Source organism: Poecilia latipinna, unplaced genomic scaffold, assembly GCF_001443285.1.
Source record: "Poecilia latipinna isolate Pla-1442-1.1 unplaced genomic scaffold, P_latipinna-1.0 Scaffold953, whole genome shotgun sequence".
NCBI classification, from domain to species: domain Eukaryota; kingdom Metazoa; phylum Chordata; class Actinopteri; order Cyprinodontiformes; family Poeciliidae; genus Poecilia; species Poecilia latipinna.
This window is the reverse complement of record NW_015113569.1, coordinates 156,676-169,043: the sequence shown is the minus strand read 5'-3', so window position 1 is coordinate 169,043 and position 12,368 is coordinate 156,676. Positions and strand designations below refer to the sequence as shown.

The following is a 12,368-nucleotide window of genomic DNA, read 5'->3' as shown; positions in this document are numbered from 1 at the left end:
TTCAAAATGTATAATGTTTCTGTCTGTTCAGTCCATAAACTAAGCCTGGGATCAAAAAATGTTTTGAAGATGTCTTTAATATGTAGAACAAATGGTTCTGTGTGGCCTGCGGGCCTTGAGTTTGACACATGTGCTCTAAATGAATAACATGTTTTAACCAGAAATTCACCAGACACACACCTGCAGTTTTTATTAAAGTTTCATAAGGTTTTTTATTGAAAGAAACTGATCTGGAAACATTTTCTTTTCCCTGATTTTATTTTTTGCTACTTATGTGAATTATTGTCATTTTCGTCCTATAAATACCAAAAAATTCCACTTAACTTTCTTTTTGTCTCTGATTATGTAATTTTTAAATGTTAAATGATTGATAATTTGATGAGTTACTCAGTAGACTTTTTACCAAACACTTTTTACTTTTACTTGAGTAAAATTATTCTCCAGTTAGTGTATATACAACAAACATTACAAACTAGCAAAAAGGATATTGGTCTGCAAAACAAATAACAGCAACAAAAACAAAAATTAAAAAAACAAACATTAAAATTGTTACATTCAAAATAAAGACAAAACACTGAACATAATCAACTGGTGTCACAACAAAAACAATGAAATTGTTTAACATATGTGGATTAATTTTTTTTATTTTAATCTAGGTATTTATTTTCTAATTTGAATTATTTTTCTATTCTCTAATATGGCTTGATTGCCCTAAATATTGTGGGTAGAAGAGGAAAAGAGAGGGAGGGAAAAAAGTAAACAGTTTACAAGAACAAAGAATAAATAATGATAACTTTAAAAAAGGCACAAAGCGATCTTATTATTTGGCTCTCCCGTTTCCCCTCTCATCCTCTCATCTTTGTTTCCACCAATTTAATTCACCAGCGATGAAAGTTACATTAAAGCAGCGCTAATTTTACTTGATCATAATTTTTGTGTACTCTGCCCACCTCTGCACATCTTTCCTACAAGCACGGCGGTAAAGAAATCTCATCATGTCAGACTGATTTCTGCAGCCGGGGAGCTCGGAGTGATGAGTTTAATAATGGGGATGAAGGTTAGCATATCTTATGAAGAGTCAGATTGGAGCAAGGCTGAGCTTTTATCCGTCTGACTGCCGGTTATCTCAGGCAGAGCGTAGGAACCTGCAGGGAAACGTTCTGCACCTTTCCATGTACAAAATAACCGCAGAAGTTCAGCTCTCCTGATATATTCTTACTTCACCATCATTTTGTCTGAATTCAGGAGCTGAACTCGACGTGTGCGCCTTTGAACTGCGTACACACAACATTAATTATTCACACGGAGGCGTTTTATGTGTCATACATTTTGCTGATGGCTACAAAATGCAGGAGCTGTAACAGTGTTCCTTTATTTCAACCAGAGTAACTTGTTTTCTTCGGTTCGTCCCTTTTCTTGTGCTCAGTAAAAGCTCTATAAAATTTAAAGTTTAAAAAGCAGGAATACAGTTTCATAGCTGCTGGAAACGCCTCACTTGTAGCTTCAAAACTTTAGTATTTGGCTTTTTCTATAGAAATTACCTGAGTTTGATTAGATTCTGACATAAAATTCACTAAATTTTGACCCTGAATCCGTAAATCCTGGGTCAAAATGAATGGATTTTGAAAGTGAAAGGACTTCCTCTTCAAAGTGGAAATCCTTTCACTTTCAAAATCATCCAGATGATTAGTTATGATCACTAAAAATCCATTTATTTTTAACTCAACTCAAGTTTATTTGCACATTTCAGCAACAGCAAGAAAATGCTTTACATAATAAAAACAAATAAACTTTACATTTTGTCAAACGTCATCATTAAAATCTTTAATACACATCAAACATTAGTTGTAAATTTTTAATTTACTACAAATTAAACGTGAATCTAAAATGGGTTTTAAGTCTTCATTTAAAGGAACTCTGTTTCGACTGTTTTGCAGTTTTCTAGAAGTTTGTTTCAGATTTGTTCTGAATAGGAGCTGAATGCTCTTTCTCCATGTCTGGTTCTGGTTCTGGTTCTGTATTTACAGACCAGAACCAGAACCAGACATGGAGATAAGGGGCAGTATCAAGTAAAATCTTTTTTTTCTCTTTTTTTTAGCTTTTTAATCATGTTTATAATGTTATTCCCTCATTAGAAACATACCTGGAGGAGTGACGCTTTGATACTTGTTGGAAAAATCCTTTAGTCTCCATGGCAACCATTCAGCTGTGCAAACCGGCTGGGTGGACCTAGCTCCTCCCCCAACTCTGCTCCTTCCGACTAGCCAGCATGAATTAGCAAACACCTGGTGGAACTTCACATCTTATACGAGCTGCTTCAGTGAAACGCTGGTAAAATCATTAAAGGGTTAATAGAGGAGCCATGTTGAGATGACTTCCTGAAGGCGGAGTCTGAGAGAGCAGGAGCTTCTTAAAGAGACAGAGGCCCAATTTCCAGGTGTTAATTTACAGTCAAATTTTTTAAGTCATTTGTAATATTTTTATTAAAATTTAAGGTGACATAGTTACTTGATTGTGCTCTGTAATGACGCTATGTGCCTTTTATAACCTGCAGAGTTTTACATCCTAAAGTTTTACAGCTCAAGTTAAAAAAAACAAAGAGTTGTTTTCAGGACGGTTGCCTGGTGGTTAGCAGACTTCTTGCACACCCCCAGGTTGTGCGTGTGTATATATAGTAGTCAACCTCAATAGTGATGACCCAAATCACACAAACCACTGATAAATCATACGCTAGAGGCTGGGCTGAGTCTTTATCTGGGTCTTTGGAACAGCGAAGGAAATGTGCCGCTTTCTGCCGCCGTCCTAATGTGTGTCATGACTCTGCGCTAACGTTGCTGCTGTCTGTGGCCGCGTTGCTGTTGTGTGCAGTCATTAGCGCCTCATTAGCTCCACCGGCTCCTTATCACTCTCACCTTGTTCACACCTGAGCACTCGCAGGGTTTAATTTATGAGCGCTTTGCAGAGCCGTTCCTCACTAGGAAGTGTTTTTCTTTTTTCTTTTCGGGGAAGTATACTTGTCAACAAAATGGACAGTGTGCTAGAGTGGAAACTGGGAACACAAAGGAGACACTGTGAGCTAACAACGCTCCGGGCAAGAAAACATAATAAATTCAAGCCGATCTAATAGCTCGGCTCACAAAGCCGTTTATAGAGAAACATCCAGGCATTAGCAGAGGTCGCCGCCGTGTTTGTTTGCCTCGGAAAACTCAAAACCCTGTAAGGTTTGAAAATGGGTGTTTTCTGAAAGGAAAGGCCTGTTCACCTTCAGTGGAGCAAACACTGCTTCCTTTTCCTCTGAGAACAAATTAAAGTCCCGTTCTTTGTCGATATGACTGAAAAACTCAACACTATAAAAGCGTTTCATATCAGTTGATATCAATAATTATTGATTGTAGTTGTGTTGTGGACATATTTATGGTGCAATAACGACTCTGATGCCGATTGAAAGGATCTAAATCTGTTTTTACTGCAAAAACACCAAATCTGACCAAGTAATTTTACTGTCGTTTCTACTGCAAATATCTCATTACACTTGAATTAAAACAAAACTGCAACATGTAGAGCCTTGTTTTGAGTAAATAATTCCTTAAAATTGGTGAAAACTTCCATTGGCAGATAAATTTAATTCTAACAAGACAATTGATCCGTGTTATGAGTTAAATAATCTGTCAGTGGAACTAGAACATTTTAATCAAAAAAGTATTAGTGCTAGGTGTCATTTTAAGTGAGTAATTAATGAATTAATAGTTATTTAATTATGTGAGTAACTTATTTCCATGTGTATGCTTATTTTGTATTTATTTTTTTGTATTTAATCATATTTAAATTACTTGCATCACATTTAGTTTTATTTTTTGCTTCCATTTTACGAGTAAGCTCTACTTTGTGTTGGATTATCCCATAATATCCTAATAAAATTCATTACCGTTTGTGGTTAAAGCTTGAGAAAATGTGAAGAATTTAAGAGGAAACAACACTTTCTGCAAACTGTAGGTTTTACATGTATATATTTTAAAGATGACAAACTTATAAATTTAGTCCAATGGTACAATTTCACATTAATATGTTCTAAAATGTAACGTTTTCTTTTTTTCTGTTACGCTGGATGTCGCTTTATTAACAATCAAAAGCAGAACTTTAATGTGAATAAACAAATTTAAGGCACAAATATTTAACATTGAGATACTATAAACTTAAAGAGCCTTTAATAATCAGTCACTGCAGTGGATTATAAAGGCATTTCAGAAGGAAAAATGTTCTCTGTGTTTCATTTGAGGCGCATTCATGATGTTTTTGACATTTCTTTTCTTCTTCTGGCCTCGTATAACAAACGAATGAGTCTCCATACACACATGAGCGCTGACAGCTGTGGCTTAGGTTCGTTTAGAACCAAACTGATTCAGTCGCGCGACAGTCATGAAAACCGCATCACTGACATTTAGCAACCTATGAATGACAGATGGCAACCTTTAATACCGTCAACTCCAAAATATGAAGACAATTTAGCACCGTCCCTGATCATTAGCACATGAGCAATTCATCAACATTACGCGTTAAACGAGAAATATTTTTTATTATTGACTATATTTCAAGAAGATGGAATAATACAGTTTTATGCTCCATTCATTTCACCAACAGGGAGCCAGAGCAGACTTCTACAAACTGGTGTTATTGTCCATTTTCCTGGTGTTGGTTTGGACCTTTGGACGACTTACTGTCACTTCAACGATTATTTTTAAATAACCAATTGAAAGTACAAAACATGTACGATGTTTTCTATGTTCTGTTTTAGTTGGAGATTCTTTAGCTTGGTTTAAGATCGCTTTGAAGACAAAGTCAAGGATAATAAGATGAGTAAATGTTCATATTTAGGTTTATTACATATTCTTTATTGCTGGTTCCCCATCAGTTCTAGGTTTAGAATGGTACTGGAGTCACACAACACAGACCACTGACTGGTGAATAGAAAAACCCACAGCCTGAGACGAGCACGAGATGCTTGTTGTCGAAACTAGCATAACGCTAAAGTTATCTCTGTCGGCTCATCTAAACCGGTTTATCACATTCTTTTCTGTTTTTCAGTTTCTTAATATAAGTGGGCTGAGATTGGATCCCTGAGGAACTCCATCATATTTAGTAGCTCAAGTTTATATTAACCAGATCATAGAAAGTTGTCTCAGTCTGCCCATCTAAACCAGTTTAGCACAGTATCACAGTCTATTCTTTTCTGTTTCTTAATATAAGTCGGCCGAGATTGGAGCCTTGAGGAACTCCATAACTTTTGTTTGCTTAAATTTATATTTACTAAATCATAGAAAGTTTCCCTGTCTGCCAAAACATGTTATAAGCCAGTTTAGCACAGCACCAGACACTGTTTTCTATTTTTAGCATATTTTTAAAATAAGGTTATCGATTATGTGAAAACTACAAAAAAAAAAGACGTTAGCTCTCTGTCTAACTTTCATAAAAGGTTAAAGCTTCCATGTGTAACTTTTATAAAAAAATGTTTCTTACATATTTGTTAAAAGTGTCGCCATGTTGAGACAGTTTGTTATGAGACAGAAAATCTGTGAAAAGATCGATCTTCTCCCTGAGCTACGACTCCCGTCTGAAGAAAATGCTCAAAATCAACCAATCAGAAACAGGAGGCGGGTCTTAGCGCTGTCAGTCAATCTCATGTACTCTCCGCTAAATGTGTTAATGGTGGAGAAACGACTTGACATTACAGGAAAACCGTTTATTCGCCGTCATCGGTGGCTGTGCTAGCTAGCCTGAGCGTTCATGACAGGCTACGCTAGCTATCTTAAGCCCCGCCTCCTGACTCTGATTGGTTGTTTCAAAGCCAGAACAGCTCAATTTTTTTATTTGTCTCGTACCATACTGCTGTGACACTGTGACAGTTTCAGCAAATGTCTAAAAAAAACATTCCAAAAGCTCCAAAGGTTGAAAAATGAAATAAATCCTGGTTTAAATATTGCAGCAAGGCAGCATTTTCGCTAACCTCTCCCTTCAGCGCTGCCCCTGTCCATCACCCCTGCACATCATCCAGCGCAGCAGCAACATTAAAAGACTCACCGCTGTTATCTTTCCCTCCCAGGTCTCCCTTTGCTGCTGTGGCAGACTACTCAGTTACCCGAAATAATGTCATTCAGCTCTGCCTGGAGCTCACCACCATTGTACAGCAGGTGTGTGGAAGCGTTTGTGTGCTCGTTTTGAAGGCTGATAGCTTTTATTCTGCTGTGCTTGAAGCGCGAGGCTGAGGGGAGCTGCCGTGGGTTGACATATCCCCCTAAATGTGCTGTATGCATGTGTGTGGGTGGGTGTGATGCAGCAGTCTGCATCCTTAAGCGAGACTCGATTCTTTGCTGTTTACATCCTTCTCAGCCTGTCTTTTATGTGACTGATGTGGGTATAAATAAAAGCTGAATGCATGTCTGTTTGTGTGGGTGTTTGTTGTATCTGTGGTGGTGTATAGTATCCAGGTGGCTGGGCTGTGGCAATGTGAGGCCCAGGAAGCATGCAGAGATACTTTAGCAGCATGTGCAACACAAAATGTTCTTGTTGCTACATTAAATTTCTCTCCGTTCCCCTCAGGACTGTACGGTGTTTGAGACGGAGAACAAAATCCTTCATGTGGTGAGTTTGTCTTTAGCCAGAAGCTTTATATAGTTGGGTAGTAACTAGTTACATTTACTCAATTACATTTACTTGAGTAACTTTTTTGCAAAACTATCTATTCTTATTTGAATAAAATGTCTATTTTCCACCCAGTGAAATGAAAACATGTCCATTTAGGAGTATTTTTGCTTTTACTTGAGTAATTTTATTACAATGTATTGCTGCTCTTGAGTAAAATGTCTGGATTTTCTATCCACTGAAATGAAAAACAACCATGACGCCAGTCACAGCCCGGCAGGTTGTGTTAAAGTTTCATAAGTTTTTTATTAAAAGAAACTGATTTGAAAAAATTTTCTTTTGCCTGATTTTGTTATTTTTGTCATTTTTGTCCTTAAAATACAAAAAACTTCCACTTGACTTGATATTTTGGTCTGTCTGATGATGGGATTTTTAAATATTATATGATGGATAATTTGATCACTTCCTCAGAACTTGAGTTGACGTTTTACCAAATACTTTTTTATTTCTTAGAGGGCTACTTTTTACTCTTACTATTTTTGGATACTTTACTCACATCTCATTTTAATTGTGTTTTTAAGTGTCTGGAGATGAACAACATTTATGTTTTTTGGTAAATCTTTAGGTGGTTTGCACATCTTCATTGCAAAAACACAAAATATTTATTTTGTAGGAACTGGAAGAACAGAAAATGAGAGACAATATTTAAGATTTACTATTTAAGGGAGATGGTGGACATTAAAACTATCACTGGAGAGAAAAGCTCGTTATTTCCTGCATTACCAACAAAAACACAAAATAAATACTTTGAGCTAAACTGCAAAAACACAAGTAACACCACGTATATTTGGTCTACTTTCCAGTGCAAATATCTTATTACACTTTTAAAAAAGACAAAATTAGCTTACAAGTAACTTTTCAGCACCAAATAAGAGACTCTTATCAAGAATTTTTGGTCCAGTTTGTAGTGAAATATTTTAGTACACTAGAAATCAGACAAAACTAACTTACAAGTAACTTTTCAGAAGGATATAAAGTCTTGTTTTAAACCAATAATTCATTTAATAATGATGAAAAAGTTCAAGTTCTGCTGGCAGATTATTTCATTATGACGTTTTTCCTATAAGTGAAATAATCTGAATTTATTACTTTTTCATCAATGTTAAAAAATTTATTCCTATTTCTTGCTGAAAAGTTACTTTTGTAAATTAGTTTTTTCTTACTGAGGTGTTTGCAGTAAAAACAAAACCAGAAATACTTGGTAAGATCTTGTCATTGCAGCTTTAATAACGTGGAAAACTGGAAGTTTTCCTCCATCCATTTTCTTTACACCCTTGTCCCTTAGTGGGGTTGGTTAGCTGCTGCCTCTCCAGCTAACGTTCTGGGCGAGAGGCGGGGTCACCTGGACAGGTCCAGTCTGTCACAGGGCAACACAGAAACACACAACCATGCACACACACACTCACACCTGGGGGCAATTTGGAGAGGCTAATTAACCTGACAGTCATGTTTTTGGACTGTGGGAGGAAACTGGAGCAAACCCACCATGCACAGGGCGAACATGCAGACTCCATGCAGAAAGACCAGTGCCGGGAATCGAACCCAGAACCTTCTTGCTGCAAGGCAGCAGCTCTACCAACTGTGCAGCCCTGAAGTTTTCCTCTCTTTATTAAAATGCTGTCTCTGTTTCCACTGGAAATATTACTTAATTGTGAGCAACGTATAAGAAAATCTCTCCTTTTTTCTGTTCTTCTTCCCTTTGCTGCTTCCTCTAACAGTCAAGCTCCTACAATTAAGTATCTGCCTCAAATCGCACCAATTAGCTAATATTTTGGTGTCAACATGTTGGGCTCCAGCTTTGATCGTCTCCTTTCTGCATTTATCAACCAGAAAGTTGCTCTTTTATGCTTGTTTGCTCATAAATGTTACACTACAAGCAGGATTTACGAAAATGTAAGAGATTTTTTGTTTCGTTTGAAGAATGGATGTAGGAAGTAGTAATGAGGAGTCAGCAGCCAGACTGATGGAGGAGAAATCTCATGTTTGAGTCAAACCAGTGGGAACTGCTGAACATCAGACAGGTCCGATTCTTTGCTGGGAAACTTTGTTCTTTCCTCATGTTCAGTATATGGAGACTAGGAACTTTTAGGTGAACTTCTCAGAACCAGAAACTAAAAAAACAAATGATGTCTCTTTGATTTATTTAGGTTAGACCTGTAAATGAAGGTTGATGTGGTATTTATATCCATTAAACGACATTTACCGTAAAATCTTACCCTCCAGGCTTAAATGTCAGCTGAAACTTGATTTATCTTGATTTATCTTTAATGTCCTGACTTGCCATCTTCTCTTCAGATTATCTCCATCACTGACTAATTGAGTGAATTCATGTTTGAGCCCATTAAATCCACGCAGGTCTTTACTTAATGTGACAAACCAACATGTCAGCAGTGAGGACGATTCCAGAACCAGGATGAAGCCAAAACCCTCTCGAGATTCTGGGATATTTTCAGAGAAATGACGAGTTCAAAATGTCGCACTACTAAGTTTGGAAATGATAAGTGCAGGAGGGGAAATCTTTAATAAGTAGCAGGGATTTTCCTGTCGACATGGCAGAAAAACTTTTCTAGACAAAGTTTAGTGACTTTCGCTGTGGCTGATCCAAAAATAGAGTCAGCAGTTTCTATTCAAACCTCTCTGTTATGGAAAACACGACTAAATCTGCCAAGAAAAAAAAGAAAAAGCATAATTAAATTCACCCCCGTTGTTTCTGGAGGGGATTCGGTTATTGTGGTTTACTGAACTGCTGAATTGATAAATAAAAATAAACCTGCATGTTATAGTTGAGTTTAATCTGATCCTTACAGCAGGAAATGGATTTTTTATTTGGATTTTTATTTATTTTGCTGTTTTCTTTCTCTCGTCTGCAGTGTAAGACTCTGTCTGAAGTGTGTGAGCACATCGTGTGCGTTTCGTCGGACCCCCTGGTCTCCCAGTCTGCCCACCTTGAACTGGTTCACCTCACCAACACTAAGCCATCTGAAGGCCTGGTACTGCTCTACACCGACTTTATATCTGTTTTTATCATAAAAACAAAAAATATTTAATATTGTATCACTCTTAGGTCGAAATAAGAGCAACACGACAAACAGATGTCTTCTATTTTTGCTTTTTTTATATAATATTTAAATGTTTCAGATAATTAAACACATTTAAATGTTGGATAAAGGTAAAATAAATAAAAACAAAAAGCAGTTTTCAATTGATGATTTCATCCTTAAAGAGAAGAAAGCCATCAAACCAATTATTTCTGGAAATATAATTAAAAAATGAATTAATAGAGCCTGTGTGCTTCAAAATCAAAAGATATTTAAATAAAATAAAGAAAATTATTCTTCACGAGAATGTCTTTAGTTAGGTGCTTTTTGATGCCTAAAATATTTAGACTTAAAATATTTTAGAACAAAAATAAGAATTTTCTTCTGCAACCTTTGCTGTATTTTGTGAAATATAATGGATGGGTGTGTCAAAGTCTGTTAATGAAAACTCAACAGATGTTTGTGGCGTGAGATAAAAATAAAATGCTAATAAAAATTATTTTTGTTTTACTTAATATTTTTCCTCTTAAGAATTTATAAACTTTCCAAAAGTTTCATCTTAAAGAAATTACAAAAAGTGCTGCAGGGCCAAACCTCTCAAAATGAGGTCAAAATCAAGACAAGGGCCACAAACGGCCCCCGGGCCGCACTTTGGACGCCCCTGCTCTAGACCAGTGTTTGTCAAACTGTGGCCCACATTGGCCCCCTAGTGGTTCACAAGGTACTGCACGTAACCGTTTATTTAGCGGGTCGTCAGCTCAAAGTGTGACGCTACAGCGAGCTTAGCAAAGGATTGTGTTCAAAAATAATGATAGATAAATGACTTAAAACCAAGACATTAAAATAAAAACGGAAGGAGTTGTCGTACTTTTATAAACAGCATGCCGCACAAATGCAGTTCTGGGTCTGCGACTCTGCTGAGAGCGACATGACCCGCTGAACCCCCCGCTGACTAACTGCATTTTAACGCCTAAAATAAAGTTATTTATGATGGACTACCTACTTTTGGAAAGAAAATGTTTGTTTTTTTCCAACCCAACTCAATAATATTTACTTTTATTATGTTTCTAAATTACAAGAAGCCATAAAATGTTATCAAAACCTTTTTGATTCCCATGTGTTTTCCATCATTGGAAGTAAATAACTCAAAACGCCCTCAGTTGACTTCTTCCTGGTTTTATTGTGGCCAGTTACTTTGACAAAACAGCGCCACCTTCACCTTCACAGGAGATTTCATCTGAGTGTTTATTAAATGGAGTAAGTGAACCTGAAAAGGTTTGAGAAACACTGGGCTAGTCCGCAGATAAAGTCGTGTCTACTACTTTAAAACGCTGAATATTTTTGTTTCTTGTCTCCATCAGGGGATGTACATCAAGTCCACTTATGACGGTCTGCATGTGATCACAGGAACCACCGAAGGGGTGAGAGGATTTTCTCTAAAAATCAATCTTCGAATCTGGTTTCAACAGCAGCCTGTCATTTTCAATAAGGATGACAACATGGCCGCCTGGCGTTATTGATTCTTTAAGTGGGGTTTGCTGTGAAACTTCCCAAAAAGTGTCAGACAGGAATCAATACTCAGATGGGTTATTAATCTCTGCTTTGTGTGCGTTTAGTCTCCAGCAGACCGCTGCAAGAAGATCCACGCAGGAGATGAAGTGATTCAAGTCAACCACCAGACCGTGGTACGTTTGAAATCAGACGTTTTCCGTGAAAGAGCAAAAGAAAATGGAGGAAAATGATGAAACTGGAGGAAACTCTGAAATGTTTTCCTTCCTACTTGGTTCTGTTGGCTGTGAAATCTGAACATCCATCCATCTGAACATCCAATCATCCATCCATCTGAACATCCAACCATCTGAACATCCAATCATCCAACCATCTGAACATCCATCCATCCATCCATCTGAACATCCATCCATCTGAACATCCAACCATCCATCCATCTGAACATCCATCCATCTGAACATCCATCCATCTGAACATCCATCCATCCATCCATCTGAACATCCATCCATCTGAACATCCAAACATCTGAACATCCAACCATCTGAACATCCAACCATCTGAACATCCAACCATCCAACCATCCATCCATCCATACATACATAATTTTTCTTAGTCTGTATAAAATTATATTCATAGTAAAATAATAAGAACAGAAATAAACTCTGAAAATGTTGAGAAGTCGTTAAAATCTCACCCAACATTCAAAAAACTCGGTTAAAAGTAAAACACACAGATCTGCACAGTGTCATTGGCGAAACAGGAGACAAACCCGTCGCCAGTAAATAAAACCCAGTAAGTTTAACCCCAGTAAATTTAACCCCAGTAAATAAAACCCAGTAAGTTTAACCCCAGTAAATTTAACACCAGTAAATAAAACCCAGTAAGTTTAACCCCAGTAAATTTAACACCAGTAAATAAAACCCAGTAAGTTTAACCCCAGTAAATTTAATCCCAGTAAATAAAACCCCAGTAATCGTGTTCTTGCTGCCGTATCGGAGCCGGTCTGCTCTGAAAACAACCGTCAGTCTTTGATCACGAGCAGATCTCAGGTCAGCGCGGTACCTCAGGTACGCCGAAGCTGCGAGCGCCGCATCCCGGTGGGCAGCTTCGTGTTTGTTTACAGTT

At 37.2% G+C, this 12,368-nt stretch overlaps 1 protein-coding gene across 2 annotated transcripts in view; it reads left to right on the top strand.

The window, feature by feature from the left end:
- The window catches only part of cnksr2a (connector enhancer of kinase suppressor of Ras 2a), an 88,325-nt gene that overhangs the window by 26,134 nt on the left and 49,823 nt on the right, over positions 1–12,368 (top strand). For both annotated transcript variants that reach the window (XM_015049599.1, XM_015049598.1), the window contains exons 4-8: positions 6,098–6,185; positions 6,595–6,636; positions 9,567–9,686; positions 11,096–11,155; positions 11,351–11,419. In XM_015049599.1, the coding sequence (XP_014905085.1) occupies positions 6,098–6,185; positions 6,595–6,636; positions 9,567–9,686; positions 11,096–11,155; positions 11,351–11,419 (379 nt within the window). The remainder of the gene's footprint in view (positions 1–6,097; positions 6,186–6,594; positions 6,637–9,566; positions 9,687–11,095; positions 11,156–11,350; positions 11,420–12,368) is intronic.